The sequence below is a fragment of the Sus scrofa genome, chromosome 5 (genome assembly GCF_000003025.6).
Source record: "Sus scrofa isolate TJ Tabasco breed Duroc chromosome 5, Sscrofa11.1, whole genome shotgun sequence".
In the NCBI taxonomy this organism is placed as follows: Eukaryota; Metazoa; Chordata; class Mammalia; order Artiodactyla; family Suidae; genus Sus; species Sus scrofa.
The window spans coordinates 48,673,374-48,689,984 of NC_010447.5; the positions used below are offsets into that span (position 1 = coordinate 48,673,374).

A 16,611-nucleotide genomic window follows, 5' to 3' on the forward strand; every position below is an offset into this window, starting at 1 on the left:
TCTATTTCCTCCCTTAACCCCCTCAGAACTCTCTGAGAGGTAATATCCTAGGCTTATGTCCTCAGTAAATCTGCCAAATAAAACATAATTCTCAACTTTTAGGTTGTGTTTTTTTTTTTTCCCCACTTGACAGTTTGATCCTGATAACTATGTGACCTGGAACAAATCACAACTTCATCAAATCCCCAAAATGAGGATGATTTTTCAATTTTTTTATAGTAGCCAATTTTTATGAGAACTTTTTTCAGCACTTTCTTTCTGCATAATTGATTCAATCCTCAGAGCCAACCTTCTGTGATAGGTACTGTTCTTATGTACAGTTTACAGGCTAGGAAACTGAACCACAGTTTGCTTATCTCTCATAGCTACTGGACAGAACTAAGTAAAACTATGCATATGAAGAATTTAGCCTAGTACTTAGCACAGTATATTCTTCATAAAGGGTATTTTTTTTTTTTTTTTTTTTTTTTTTTTGGCCACACCTGTGGCATATGGAAGTTCTTGGGCCAGGAATCAAAGCCAAGCTGCAGCTGTGACCTATGCCACAGCCGTGGTAATGCCAGATCCTTAATCTGCTGCACCACAGCAGGAATTCCAAAGGTCCTTTTTTTTCACTCATTATTTCCATTTTGAAGATGAAGAAGTTAAGACTCAAGGTTAAATAACATTTCAAAGTCACAGCAAGTCAGAGAGTGACTGAGCATCCTGTGACTCCAAAGCTGAAACTTTTTCCACTATTCATCATGATGAGGGTGGAGGGGAATATTAGCACTCATTCTTTAAATACTAGCTTATTTACTTTTAAATGAGAAAATGAAGAAGATCTCAGAGTAGAGTGTAGAATTCACTACAAACATTGGCATGGTTCTTAGTTCACAACAGGGCACTCATTCCAAGACCTCTGGGCTTCACAAGCAATGCAACATAAATATGGCCTTTTGAAAAGGATACACATTAAATCCAAATCAGCACTATTTGGCTGCTTTTATCCACAGATGCAGAGTTGCAGATGCCATAGCTTTACTCAGAAAGATCTCACGCATAAAACATATCAGCAGGGAATAAAAATTCACATGAGGGTTAGAAGAGAACATTCCTTACCTCCTGCAATACATTCTTTTCTGTGCTTATCTATTGTTTCTGGTTCCCCTGTAGCTTCCTAAAATCATAAAGAGATTTTATTGCTGTGCATAGAGTGGAAATCCTTCATAACCAATTATTTTCCCAAGTTCCTGTCCTTTCCTGCCCTACCGTGTCAAAAACACTCTGTAGGAGCTGTGCTAGGGATGAAGAAGAGGGCTGGCTCCATAGGGATTTCTAATCTATTTGACGAAAAAAGAATAGAAATATATGAAAAGCTGCAAACATGATACAAGTCACCAAAAAGCAAACTAGAATTGCCAAATAAAAAAATATAGATAAATATCTTAAAGAAAGGGAGCCACACCATGGCTTGAGAAGCATAGAAAATCTCTGCAAACGAGGAATAAGCTGGAGCTTGAGAGAGAAGTAGGAATGGATGGCTCAAGGGATAGCGGTGATCTAGGACTATCACACAACTTTCCAAATGGGCTGTTAGGGAAATTATGGCAAAATAGCTGCTAAGATTATTAAGATTAGCTTTACTCCATATGAGTGAATTTTAAGGTCACTGATCAACTGTCTTACAAATGTGTCTATACAACAAGAATCACCATAAGAGAATTGTACTCTACTGCCTGGAGAAATCTAAAGGAAAAGCTATTGGTATACAGTCATTTAGGATAATTATTAATCAACAGTCTCAGAAGGTGTCCATAGAAAATAAGCCCAAGACAAATTCCCCTGGTAGAGCCCTTGATACCATGCCATGTAGTTTTTTGAACAACTGAAACTAAGATTTGATAAAATGTTAACAGATGCCATAATGCAGGTAAAACGCTGGATCATGCTAATTAACATTTGCACAGTCTTTGATGTTTTCTGAATCCTCCCTCAACCCCATGAAGTCTCTGGCTATGGCGTTTTCTTCCTCTTCTGAGCTTCCTGGCCATGCTTCTTCTGGGAAGAGCTGTCCACAGTTGCTGCTTCTAGTTCCTCATCTCTCATTTATGATCAATAAACCACTCTGCCCCTATACCCAACACTCCTAGGAAACTGCCCTTCCCAATTATCATCAACTCCCTACTGACAAACCCAATGGGTAATTTTCAGTCTTTATCTTACTTGTCCTCTCTGTAGTACCTAAATGATCCTGCTTGAAGATTTTTCATCCCTTGTTTATGAATATGGGAATATAGCTATCCGTGACATCTTCTTACAGGGTAATGATGTCTCACATTCACCTGAAACTTGACTTCTCTCAAATTAAATTAAATTTACCCCACAAATTATATTCTTCTTCCTCTCTCCTATTCTCATATTATTCTATTCATTGTGCAGGTTAAGCCATAAACCTGGGTATCTGCCTTTTCCTATGGCCCTGATTATTGGTCACAGTGTACTGTGAATGCTACCCCTTAAATAGCTCTCAGATTGGTCTCCTTTTCTCCCTCATCACTAAATTCATACTCTCTTCATCTCTTGCCTGAATCATTACAATAGCATTCTAACAAGTCCTCCACCTCCATTAGTACATTTTCTAGTCTATCATTTTGAAAAGTTTTTTTTTATTTCTTTCTTTTTCTGGGATGAGGGAAAAAAAAGTGTTTTCTCTGAAAACTACTATGAAAGCCTGGAGGACTTGAATTTTCTTCTGCCCATTTTTTACAAGGGACAACCACTTTCGGTATATGTGCTAGCTAACACTGCACTCTCTGAATACTTTACACTACAAAGAATCATCCCAAATCACATATCTAATCTTGTACTCCTTTTAGAGAAGAACAGTATAAGATTTTTATCTATCTTATTACCTCAAATGTATACATGCCACAACCTTCTCTTAACTTGAGTTAGTTGCAGGAGTCTCTGTTTCTCATAACCAAACAGACCTAACTAAAACAATGTTTATACACCAAGGGGAAAACAACAATATTACACACACGCAGAATACAAAGAGGAACTAAGACTCTTGAAGAAACCTAGAATTGGATCCATAGTCTGCCAGTTACTCTTCAATAATTATAAATTCATACCAGTGGCAATAAGCTACCTTTTTAAGGGAAAGAATTTAACTCTTTTTCTACAAACATTTAAATATTCATCCTTATAATGTTTTATAGCCATCTGCCTGTATAACTTGATACAGCTCACAAGGTACCTCTCCCATGACACTTTTTCTGTACTCTCACATCAACCATTTCTCTTTCATATCAGGAGCCACAGTCTAATTACCGAATAATTACACATTTTGGCCCTTAATTACAACATATCTTTTAGATATCACTGCTTTATCTACCCTTATTTTTAAGGCATTTATTTTAAGAGTACTCTACTGATATATATTTAGCTTGTTTCTACTAGATCTTTGATGAATAAATGAGTGAATGAATGAGTGAAAGAAAAAAATCAGTGGGAAGTCAGGAGGTCCTATCTCTGATTCTACTGTGTAGCCCTGGACAAATCACTAGGATGCTTGGCTTCAACTTCTTTATCTATAAAAAGCTAGTGTAATTAAATTCTATTAACGTCATAATATTTTGAAATGAAATGAAATCAAATGAAATGGTGCTTTTAAGAAAACTTTGCAAACTAAAGGGACAGTTCTACCATTGTAATATATCATTAATTTCATTGTTAACACGTGTATATTTCCTTACCTGATTTGACATGGTTTTTTCTTCACTCACAGAGACCTGGAGTGCAGTATTTTTGGGAGCTGGACTTTCACCTATGAGAAGGAAGAAACACACCAAATATTGGGTGTATGGGGGTAGGGGAGGTAGTAACAAGTAAAAGAGGAAGAAACAGTGAGTTCCCGTTGTGGCCCAGTGGTTAACGAATCTGACTAGGAACCATGAGGTTGCGGGTATGTTCCCTGGCCTCGCTCAGTGAGTTAAGGATCTGGCATTGCCATGGGCTGTGGTGTAGGTCGCAGACGTGGCTTGGATCCCGTGTTGTTGTGGCTCTGGCGAAGGCTGGCGGCTACAGCTCCAATTAGACTCCTAACCTGGGAACCTCCATATGCGCAGGTGCAGCCCTAGAAGAAGAAAAAAAAAAAAGAAATAGTGAGAGTGATAGACTAGTAAGTGGCAAAGAGCTTAACACATGAGACAAATTCTGTCCTAGAAAAAACTTTAAATGTATCCATTGATTCAGAATCAGGATTGGACCAGCTAAAGTTCCCAAGGAAGCTAGACATATAAGATTTCTTAACAGAAATGAATAGTTGCATAACTGACTTAACATAAATGAATACTTGTATAAATGGCCCTCAATTAGCAGGGTTTTTAAAATTTTTTTAAGGCTGATGCTGCTTTTTAAATCAAACATATTACTAGTGTAATTACAGAAACTGAATGAAAGAAGGATGAACAATTAGTAACTTAGTAGCTTTTTTATAGTTTGACAAACACGTTTTGTAAAATTACATATGCAAAACTGATAACAAAGTATGGTATCTTTCCCAAACACAGAATCTTTCTAAATAAAATGTAATCCAAGTAAGAAGAAAATATGCACTTTTAATTTATGCCATTCCTTTTTATAATTTCCCTTTATTTGTACCATAATGTACTTGATAATGATTTTCCTCTTCACAAGATCCATTGTCCTGAATTTAGTTCAAGGCAGGCACAAAGGTCAGCAGCTATAGTTAGATTTTGTTTCTTTCTTTTTAAGAAATGAGAATAAAGGATCATTAAATGTTTAAAATTTATATGGAAATAAGAACAAAATGGTAACCACTTTCTTCAGAGATATAAAATTTTTTCTCTATGGAAATTTTATTTTAGTTTAAACATTTTTTTAAAACAGATAATAGATTCTTATGGTCCATAAATGAAAAGGTTTAAGTGTTTTTCAGTGAAGATTTTCCCTCCAATCCATGCCTGCCAGAAACCTATTTTCCCTCCCGATGGACAATGTTACTTTTTGTCTAGCCTTCCAAAGATATTTTATATGGACACAAAAACTATTTCCTATTTTTTCCTCAAATCTTTACATGCAATACATAATATTTCATACTTTGGATCTTTCCCTAAGAAACAACAGTTCTTCAATATTGCTCCAAGAAAAAAAAATTTCCTTATATATATGTTTTACAGATGTATATTAGTATTCCATTACATGGATATGCCAAAATGTTAACTAGTCTTCTGACAGTTAACTTGTTTTGAATATTTTATTACAAACTAATGCTGCAGTAATACACTTCTATGTATATATATTATATTGTATGTGTGTACTTAGATCTACACGATAAATTGTCAGAAACCAAACTGTTTTATCATGGGTTATGCATATTTAAAATTTTGGTAGATATTGGCAAATTCCTTTCCATATTAATTACAATAATTTGCATTCCCTGCAGCAATGTATAAGGAATTCCTTTTCTGTCCAATAACTTTAGCAACAGAATATAACCAAAAATTTTTATTTGCAGCAACATGATGCAACTAGAGATTCTCATATTAAGTGAAGTAAATCAGAAAGAGAAAGGGATATCACTTACATGTGGAATCTAAAATGCGGCACAGATGAACCTATCTACAGAAAAGAAACTGACTCACAGACACAGAGAACAGACTTGTGGCTGCCAAGAAGGGGGAAAGGGAGTGGGATGGACTGGGATTTGGGGGTTGGTAGATGCAAACTATACGTTTAGAATGGATAAGCAATGAGATCATGCTGTTGCAGCACAGGGAATCCAGTCTCTTGGGATGGAACATGATGGAAAACAGTATGAAAAAAAATAATGTATCTACATGTATGACTGGGTCACTTTGCTGTACAGCAGAAATTGGCACAATACTGTAAATCAACTATACTTTAAAAATTTTTTTAAAATATTTTTGTGTCTGCTAGACAGGTGGAAAATGGTTATCTTGGTGCAGTTTTAATTAATTTTTTCTTATTTGATGTAAGGTAGAATAGAATATGTTCTTCAGTTCACCTAAGAAATTGATTCCATTTCTACACTTTTATAGTTCTCCTAATGTGGCACCCATATCTCAAGATGAATTTTCCTTGATTTTTTTTTTTTTTTTTTTTTTTTTTTTTTGGTGAGAATGGAAGCTTATGCTTCTCATGAGTGTCAACCTCAGTGATATCTCCCAGGGAATGGTTAAGAATAACCACTTTATTTTCAGATTCAAACCACAGAAATGGATCTAATATATTATGTAGTTAATTTCTGCCTCCTAAGCAGACCATCACTAATTGGTCCATCCTTTTTTCTTTTTCCAGTCTTTTTAGGGCTGCACCCATGGCATATGGAAGTTCCCAGGCTAGGGGTCAAATTGGAGCTACAGCTGCCGGCCTACACCACAGCCACAGCAACACTGGATCCTTAACCCATTGATCAAGGCCAGGGATCAAACCTGTGTCCTCATGGATGCTAGTCAGATTTGTTTCCATTGAGCCATGACGGGAACTCCAATCAGTCCATCCTTTGAACCTAGTAGATTCTAATTAGGATTCTGAGAATTTCCTAATAGGTGATGCCACATCTGTGTCACAGTTGAGACTCAGCTGTGTCTGATCAGTCCTCGCCATAATGAAATATTTAAGTTCCATTAAAAGATACTGTAATTTTTATTCTAAACAGAAGTAGGGAAAAGTTGGTTACTTGTTATGTATGAAGGCCAGGGTCACCTCTTGGACTTCTTTTTTCCAGACTATGTCTTCAAAATTCCTTTATAAAAACAATATTACTGAGCCCCTGAGGATAGTTACTACACTAGCTTGCAGGTTTGCTTAGTCTTTTAGAACGGAAACTATGCTTGAACCCTCTAACAGCTTACCTTCGGTCTTTATCACAGCAGAAGCTGATCTTTCCTCCTCTTTCTCACAGAGCGGTTTGCAGTCAAGGTCACCAGAAGCCATACTCAACATTTCCGATCCAGAATCTAGCATCAGGAAGGAACGAATATCATGAATACTATGCAAAAGGATTATTTGCTTATGTTCTTTTCATTTGCACACACCTCACCAGGTCACAAAACAGCAAGCTTGTAATTATAACACTAGCAGTCTATTTTTATATCATTTCCAATACTCACCACTTGAAGTTACAGTACTCTCTGTGGATGAAGTGTGTGCAGGAGATGGTAGGGTAGAACAATCCCTGTTAAAAGCGTAAAAGAAAATTTTTAGAGTGTCAGTTCCAAAGAATTATCTTAGAAATTAACTGAACATGCACCCAAATTCACACACACAAACAAACAAGCAAACCTGGGCTGCGGCAGGCTCTCGGAATACAAGCGTTCAACACCATCCTCCTTAAGGAAAAAAAGGAGACACAAGTTTAACAATTTGATATTTTCCATTCCAGAGATGTTTTGCTAAGTAAATAGTTTTCTACAATTTTAAATGAACCATATTTACTTTGCTCTTTTTGGGGAGGATACAGGAATGGGATGGTATAGGGCAGATTGACATACATACTTTCTCAAAGCTGTACTTGTACCAAAATCCAAGTTTAAGTATACTTACAAGTCCAATATTTAAAGAAAACCTGATAAGTTCTTGGGTAAAACAAATTTTAAACTTAAAGGGCAGATAGAGATTATATCATGAACTTAAGTCTTCTTTAAACAGAAGATTCTAGGTGGCATAAAATGACATTTCTATTTATGGAAATACTACTCAACCTAAAACTTTTGACCTGTGGATTTTAAAATGGTTCTCAATTTTTGAGCTAGACACATAATCCATTTTAAGCTTAATCCAATTCTCAAGGATCTGAGGGATTTACATCTATGTCAGCCCCTGTTACTTAGGGCTCAAAAAGAGCTTAACAAAATTGTGGTCCCAGCCTGCCAAGGCAGGTATTTCAAAGTCTCATTTGAGCTTCTTAACCTCTACCAAGAGTTCCTAACTTGGGGGGAACTTGAAAGCATTAGGCTTGATTAGTTCACTTATTCTCTTTCAAAAATATAGTTGATACATAGATTTGTCTTGAATAAAAAGCTTTTCTAATAAGTCTATTTTAATAATTATTTGGTTTATTTAGGAAAATGAATTAAAATTTAATGAATGAAAGTTTTGTACATGTCAAAAACTTCCACAGACCATGCAAAAATGAAGACATTTAAATATTACATAATCAAACGTAGAACTTAACTGCCACAACCAGCAACAGGTCTCAATGAAGGGATGCTGTGTATCATAGAATATTTAGCATATATCCAAAATAATACTGACTCTAGTTACAGAAAGGTAAAGGCTTAGCAAGAGTTTGCTGACCATGTAGTTGTCCAACAAAACGAAACAGCTTACATCTGTTCAGCATAAAATTTACAAAAGCCGGAGTTCCCGTCATGGCTCAGTGGTTAACGAATCCGACTAGGAACCAAGAGGTTGTAGGTTCAATCCCTGCCTTTGCTCAGTGGGTTAATGATCCGGCATTGTCTGAGCTGTGGTGTAGGTTGCAGACGCATTGCTGTGGCTCTGGCGTAGGCCCATGGCTACAGCTCTGATTCGACCCCTAGCCTGGGAACCTCCAAGTGCTGTGGGAGCGGCCCAAGAAATGGCAAAAAGACAAAAAAAAAAAAGTACAAAAGCTCTTTCATGTATCATCTCATCTAATTCTCCCAATAACTTTATGGAATGGGTTTCGGGGAAAAAAAGCGGGGGAGTTATTTATTTCAGGTAAGCAAAGTAAAGTTCCTGTTGTGGCTCAGTGGGTTAAGAACACAACTAGGATCCGTGAGGATGCAGGTTCGATCACTAGCTGTGCTCAGTGGGTTAAGGATCTGGCATTGCCATGAGCTGCAGAGTAGGTTGCAGATGTGGCTTGGATCCCACATTGCTATGGCTGTGGTGTGGGCCAACAGCTGCAGCTTGGATTTGACCCCTGGTCTGAAAACTTCCACACATCTCTGATGCGGCCCTAAAAAAAAAAAAGAAAAAAAGCCAGTGAATAAAGCAATTTCCCCAGAGTATTCAGAATGATGGTGTCAGCCTCTAAACCCCAATCAGACTAAATATAGTGTCCTCTTCACTGTAAACAGAACTGTTGCTAAGCTACCCTCTGGCTTTTGGAGAGCCAAAGACTTCCCAATTATTTCCTCGGGTAGTTGTTTTAAATATTAAACTTTTAAAATGCTCACCTCAAATGTTTCAAAAAGTCTACATACTTGCACGGCAAATATTGACACCTAATCCTCCTGTATGTAAATGTGGGACAATCTTCTCATTTATTTCATTTTGTCTCTGCTTTAAATGTTTCTATGTCAGACTACATGGGACTGAAGCCCCTTGTACATCAGTTTAATTCAACAACTTTCATCAAAGGCCCAGATTGTGCCAGAAACAGCAAGAGGCTCTTTCCGGCCCCAAACAGAAAGACTGAAGACACCAAAAACACAGTCCTTGTCCTAGAGGAGCTCAGAGGCCAGAAGAGAAGACAAATACATCAAACACATACTTTATATATTATAGGCAGCACTCCACAGGAAAAGTCATATGCACAGAACAGGGTGGGGTAATGTCTGAATTAAATTTTGAAGAGAAATTGTACCTTACACTCTAAATAATATTGGCCCTATTCTTAAAATATTTAAATACAGTTTATTCATAATTATTATATGCTTATTTAACTATCTGTTCCCCATGTATGTATACATATATGAAATGAAGGTATGAAAAGAGGAAAAAATTAAACATCCCTCAGTTTCATTGAATATCCTACTTTGTAAAAGTCAAAAAGGATTGATTCTTTAAATAGAAAAATCAGGCCTATTTTAACACTCCACAACGTAAAAGTTTGTTATTATGTATGGCTTGAAATAACACTTGTTAGTGTGCTATAATTAATAATGTATATAATAATTATATTGCATTAACTAAAAAGTTAATTTTGTCAGAAAAAGATTTCTTCTTATACCAGAGTCATGGATACTTTTACTTGAATTTAAGAGGTATGAAAGAACACACAGTTATTTTCTATTCCATTAAACTGATTTCCATTTCTATTCCATTAAACTGGTAAGAGAAAAGGAAACATTATTTCTGTAAACTTTTTTTAAAAGTCTGACTATTATTGAAAGTCAAAATAATAAATAGAGTAAAAATACAGTTTTGCCCCCATTATATTAAAAATGAGTCTCATTTGCCATAAAGCTCTATGTAAAGCCCTTCTTTTGTCCTATACTTTATGTGTGAAACCTTTTGGTAAACACAAAACATTTCTTAATTAACAGTTCTGTGATTATGGAGAAATGTCCTATACTTAGTATCTATACATTATTACATTGTTCTGGAACAGATGTAAGGATAATGAATATTCTTAGATACTATTCCCAGTTCATTAATCTTTTATAATGATCAAAAATCAACACGATATACCACATATCTCAATCTTATATCGGTCTAATAGTTTTTTCCTTCTTTACAAGAAGAATCAGACAAAAGAAGAGGGTTCTTTTTTTTCCCCAAATTTAGGATCATAGTTAATGAAATTCAGAAATATAGCTCCTCAGGGTGTCTGTGCGTGTGAAGTGGACGTGGGAGATAATTCAGCAATTACTTCCTACGAATGGGCTCTTTTCCTCCAGTTTGAAAAGTCACCCCTATTCAAACCAGCATCCCAAATCCACAGAACTGAATACATACAACAACTGGAGGACCTGGGCAGGTCATTAAAAGGATCATCTACTGGATGTTATTTTTGAATCAAGGAAAATCAAGAAACTGACTAAAAGCAAGACAAAGAAAGTTCAGAAGAGAGACTTACTTGAGAGAAGCTTGGCTCAAGTCAATGCATGTACCACATGCTGCAGCACAGAGCAGGAAGCATGTTCTTCCTGTTTGAGCCATTCAAATATCGACCTGCATAACATTTACATGAAAATCCGTGGTCCGGCCCATTTGCTTTTGACAGTAAAAGTCAAAAGTAGGGTGGGGTAGCCAATGTACTCACGGAACAAAGTGAAACATTCTCCCACAGGCTGGGTCAGCAAATGCAGAACACACACACACACACACACACACACACACACACTCCCAGCAGTGTTATTTTAATATTTAGATAGAAAAATACGAAGGACAATATGAAATAACTTCTAGGATATTAATAAGGGTAATGACTAGGCCTAGATAATCTCCCAGGATTACTCTTTTAGGTGAAAGTTTATTTTATCCATAGATTTTTACGACCAGAAACTCTTCCATTAATAAACATTCATGTTACAAATGCATTATTTTTAGATCCATTTTAGATAATTGACGCTACTCAAATAAATGAATATGATTTTCTGAGAAAAGAAGAAAAACTGAACAAAGGGAGTCTATATAAACTTATTTCACTCCAACTTAAAAAAAAAAAAAACAAACCTCTAACTTGGAGTTGGTTTCAATGTTCTAAAAAGAAAAGAAAGTAAAATTTTAAGTCAAAAGATGATAATTGCTGTAACCTAAATAAACCTAGATTTCTTCACAAGTTTTTTTTTTTTTTTCAACCTCTAACTAAAAGGACACCACACCTTCAGACACACCCACCACTTTGAGGTTCATTTGTAACACAGTTATCAGCCAATGTCTACATGTCCCAATTTTGCAAATGGCAATGTTATTTATTCTCCAAGGTTATTTAAGCTGTACCCATACACAGCTTGAGAGAACAGGACAGACAAAGGCCAGAAAATCTTCTGAGATACTTTAAAATTGATTCTGTCCTTTGCTTCATAAATCACCTTTTCCTAGTGATAGTATATCTTAGGCAAAAATGTGTAATAACATGAAGGTGACCGCAAAGGGATGAAAAGACACTTAATATTTAGCATATGTGATTTTTTGGTAACAGCCAAAGGGAAAGCAGAAATTCATCTGCATGTGCCCTGACTATATCTTCTGCATTTCACACTGCTAAGCAATTTTTTTTTTTTTTTTTGGTCTTTTTAGGGACACACCCAAAGCGCATGGAAGTTCCCAGACCAGGGGTCGAATCAGAGCTGTAGCTGCCAGCCTGCACCACAACCACAACAACGTCAGATCCAAGCTTGCATTCGTGACCTACACAGCAGATTGTGGCAATGCCGGATCCTTAACCCACTGACCACGGCCAGGGATTGAACCACATCCTCATGGATACCCGCTGAGCCACAACAGGAACTCCCACACTGCTAAGAATTCTAATGCTGGGTGATAGCCATGGCTGTTATTTTCTGATTGTTTACTGTGAACCAGGTAATTTACAGGTGTTATAAAGTATACTGTCAGGTTTAGAAATGAGATTGGAGTAGGTGGTGGGGAGAATCAGTTTCATTGTCGTAGAATGCTCACAAAAAGCCTTAATTCTTGGGATGCTTGCAGACACACACAGGTACCTAATCACATGTCCAGTTTTGCAAAGGCCCAGAAGCCCTTCAGTTGCAGCGAATAAAGAGAAAAAGATAGATTATATGGCAAGACAACTGAGCCCCAGAGAGAAACTGCCAAAAGTGAGGAAGAAGTGAGGAGGCTGGGCCAAGTGAACAGCTGGGTCCAGCTACCAAAGGGAGCAGTAAGACCCCATTCAATGCACCTGTGGGAGCCTGTGCACCATCCAGCCCCGCTGGATTATGCATTTGCCTTGAAAAGTAGAGGAGAATCTTAACAACCGCATCACAAGGAGTCCACCCAACACCACAGTAGGATCCTGCTCTGAAAGGGCTGAAACAAGAAGGCAGAGTCATCTCCCTGCTGACAGAGTGCTGGGGGGAAATCACCAAGGGTCTTGACAAAGAGATCCCGGAAGGTCAGCAGTGGAACAGGCAGGACCTGCGGGCCGTGAAGACAAGGCCTGCAGAGATGTGAGTGCTGAAACCGATTGCCTTCCCCCGCAGTCTCTCAGGAGGTTAAGTATCCTTCCCTAGAATCCACTCGTTGGTGGGGCCGGGAGGACACTGGGAAATACTGGTATGCATCTAGAGACTCTTGGAATATTGAGAAAGAACCCCATGAAACAAAAAGGCCTTCCTATTCATCACCAAGTGGGGAAACCAGAGCCCTGAGATTTGTCTTTCCTCTAAGTATGACCTACTTGGTTTGTTTCCATGGACTGATTAGGCTAGAACTTAGCCGATGCAGATATATATAAGTATATGCGTATACATAGTATACGTATATGTGTATGTGAATTTTCAAAAGAACTCTGCAAAGGAGCATCTCTGTTTCACAAGGGAAACAAGCAAACTGAAAGAGATTAGGCTATGTGGCAAAGTTCACACAGCTATTAAGTAAGAAAACCAGCTTAAACCCAGACCTGCTTAATTCCAAAGTCTATGCTATGCAGCTAAAAATTCTAAGTCATTACTGGGAACTATTTCAAATACAAAAGTAGACAGAATAGAATAATTACCCTTTGTGTGCCCATTATGCAGATTCAACAATTATCAACCCATGGCCCAACTCGTTTCACCTATACTGTCCACTAAACCTACCCCAGCATTGTTTTGAAGCCGTCCCCAGATACTACATACATTTCTTTCATAAATATCTTAGGCTGAGTCTCTAAAAGACAAGGGCTGGAAATAATTTATTTCCTTTTTTCCTTTTTTACACTAAAATATCCCAAATAAATAGATTTCACTGGGTCAGTAAAGTAGCTCTCTTCTCCCCAAGAATATCCCAAACTGGACCCCAAATTATTTTATTAAGGGATATATGCTTTTTGAGCTATTAATCTTGCTAAGAGTCCTTTGCTTAGTCCCAAATCCTTTTATGAATACTGATGTTCACTCTTATCTCATACTGTGCTTTCTGAAAATGAAGCTAGAATATAGCTTCTTCTATGAGGATAAAAAATAAATCTTGGGTTCTCAGGAACACGAGTCAGAAGGCAATAGGGCAAGACTGTCAATTCAACACATTCACTGAGTATTCACTTTCAACGTTCTAAATAGAACCCTGCAGAGAGTACAAAAATAAATAAGTAAACAGGCACTGAACAAAGAGTAATAGAGCAGCAACTGTAGACCGTCATCCAGGTGCTAGAGGCACATTGGTTAATGGCCAAACAAAGGCACTCTTCACCAAGTTTATAATCTGGAACACATATAAGAAAACAAAGAACTATAATGTAACCAAAATATAGGTGACAACGAAAAGAGGACAGAGTTATTGGGGTCTAAAAGAAAAGAGTGAACTTACTTTCTCCTGAATGGGATAGTTGAGAAATGAAGCTGAGGCCAGAAAGATAAGACTTTTGCATAGTTGCAGAGAGGTAGAACCAGGGAGAAAAACCTTATCTTTTGACTTCTAATCCATCATGATTTCCATCTCAAGAAGAACTAGAGATGCTTGACGCTAAACATTTCTTGCTACCATAAGAAAACCTTTATGGAATATCTGGTTTTTGAAATGGACCTTGACAGTCAAATAGAATTTGACAAATAGAGAATTGTACAGGGTTCTGGGCAGAGAACACAGCATCAAGAGCCAGGTATGATATCTTCTGACAATGCAGACCACCTGGTTTGGCTGACATTTAGGGACAACAATGAAGGTAGTGATGGGAAAGGATGGAACGTTAGGTTTCAACCAGACTAGAGAGTAGCTTGCATACTCAATCCAGTTGTTTGTTATGATGGCTCTCAAGAGTGAAAAAATTCTGGTAGTCTGAAGCTGAAGAGTTAAGAAAACACAATGATTTATGGGTCACTGGGATAAACATGGATTATGTGTTTTGTCATCTTAATTTCGTATTTCAATCTAATTCCCTGTACTTGTTATAAAAGAGAGTGCTTAGATACGCATTATCTATGGAAAGCATTCTACTGGTTTAAGAGATGGGCATGGGGGGCGTGAAGGGGTAGAAGATGGGGGTCTACTCAAGAGACAGGCATGAGGGAGTGAGCGGGCATTGCATGGATTCCTCAATGGGCCAGGAACAGTGGGAAGTGTTGGGAACCCCACAGAGTGGAGCTAACTGAGCAGTTCCTGGGGACAATGGAAGACATCCACAGCAGGAAAACCTTCAGCATACCCCTGCATTTCCACAGGAGCTTTTGACAGGAGCTTGTCTTGTGATCTGTTTGCTCCTACCTCTTAATGAGTGTCAAGACCATAGACAAAATAACTCAGTCACACACCCTGATGAGAATGGATTAGAAGGTCCTTTTAGACACGTAAGGCAGACATTTCTTAGTCAAGACACTACTTTCAAGGTACCAGTGAGTAAGCATTATGATTGAAATGTCTAAGTTCATGTTCTAAGAGGAACTGAAAGATGGGATTAACCTCTGAAGCTAGACAAACCTGAAATTATTTTTTTTTGTCTTTTTTTTTTTTTTTTTGTCTTTTTTGTTGTTGTTGTTGTTGTTGCTATTTCTTGGGCCGCTCCCGCGGCATATGGAGGTTCCCAGGCTAGGGGTTGAATCGGAGCTGTAGTCACCGGCCTACACCAGAGCCACAGCAACGTGTGATCCGAGCCGCGTCTGCAACCTACACCACAGCTCACGGCAACGCCGGATCGTTAACCCACTGAGCAAGGGCAGGGACCGAACCCGCAACCTCATGGTTCCTAGTCGGATTCGTTAACCACTGCGCCACGACGGGAACTCCACAAACCTGAATTTAAATCCCAGGTCTGCTACTTATTAGTTGAACTCTCCTGGTTAAGTTGTTTAAGCTCTCTGAACTTCAGTTGCCTCATCCGTAAGAGCAAAGAATACTTAACCATTCAGAGTTGTGGAGAGATTTAATAACATGGCCTATAGAAATGTTTTCCTACCAATACCTGGTGCATAACTGATGTTTCTTCCTTCTCCCTTCTTGGTAAAATCCGTACCAGATAAAAAGGAAATTACTAATAAGAAAACATCCTGTAAGCTTCCAAGTGCAACTTCCTTTATTAAAACTTTATAAGAACTGCTAAGTAATAACAAAATAGATTCATTTCCTTTTTCTTTCCTTTTCTTAGCTACATTGGATAAAAGAACAGAAAAATGTCAGATACACCTAAAAGGAAGAACTCATATAACTCAATATAACTCATATAACTCAATATAACTCATAATGTATGTAACTCATGTAACTCATAATATATAACTCATATAACTCAATTTTAAAGATAACCTCATATTTTTAAATTGGCGACAGTTCTGGGTTGACCTATCTCTAAAGAAGATACACATATGGCCAACAAGTACATAAAAAGATGTTCAATATTAGTTGTCATTAAGGAAATGCATATCAAAACTACATAGAGATACCACTTCAAATCCACTAGGATGGCTATAATCAAAAAGACAGACCAGTGTTGACAAGGATGTGGAGAAACTGAAATCCTCAAACATTACTGGTAGGAATATAAAATAGTGTAGCCACTTCAGAAATCTATTTTGCAGTTTCTCAAAATGTCAGTCAGAGTTACCATGTAGTGCAGCAATTCTACTCCTAGGCATATACCCCAAAGAACCAGAAGTGTATGTTCACACAAAAACTTTTGCACTAATGTTCAAAGTGGCATCATTCACAATAGGCAAAAATCAGAAACAACCCAAGCACTTATCAATGGTGAATGGATAAAGAAAATGTGGTATACTC

At 37.5% G+C, this 16,611-nt stretch overlaps 2 protein-coding genes across 5 annotated transcripts in view; both read right to left on the reverse strand.

The window, feature by feature from the left end:
• Positions 1-16,611, reverse strand: part of LRMP (lymphoid restricted membrane protein) — a 57,661-nt gene that overhangs the window by 24,307 nt on the left and 16,743 nt on the right. For 3 of the 4 annotated variants that reach the window (XM_021092203.1, XM_021092206.1, XM_021092204.1), the window contains 5 exons: positions 7,315-7,361; positions 7,143-7,207; positions 6,885-6,989; positions 3,741-3,811; positions 1,102-1,159 (listed from right to left, as the gene is read on the reverse strand). In XM_021092203.1, the coding sequence (XP_020947862.1) occupies positions 1,102-1,159; positions 3,741-3,811; positions 6,885-6,989; positions 7,143-7,207; positions 7,315-7,361 (346 nt within the window). Of the gene's footprint in view, positions 1-1,101; positions 1,160-3,740; positions 3,812-6,884; positions 6,990-7,142; positions 7,208-7,314; positions 7,362-11,418; positions 11,446-16,611 lie in introns of all 4 variants that reach the window. The other variant, XM_021092202.1, reaches the window with a different exon arrangement.
• The window catches only part of LOC106507512 (lymphoid-restricted membrane protein), a 127,604-nt gene that overhangs the window by 24,296 nt on the left and 86,697 nt on the right, over positions 1-16,611 (reverse strand). The window contains exons 24-28 of the mRNA XM_021092187.1: positions 7,315-7,361; positions 7,143-7,207; positions 6,885-6,989; positions 3,741-3,811; positions 1,102-1,159 (exon numbers count right to left, since the gene is read on the reverse strand). The gene's annotated coding sequence lies outside the window, so the exon portion shown is untranslated. The remainder of the gene's footprint in view (positions 1-1,101; positions 1,160-3,740; positions 3,812-6,884; positions 6,990-7,142; positions 7,208-7,314; positions 7,362-16,611) is intronic.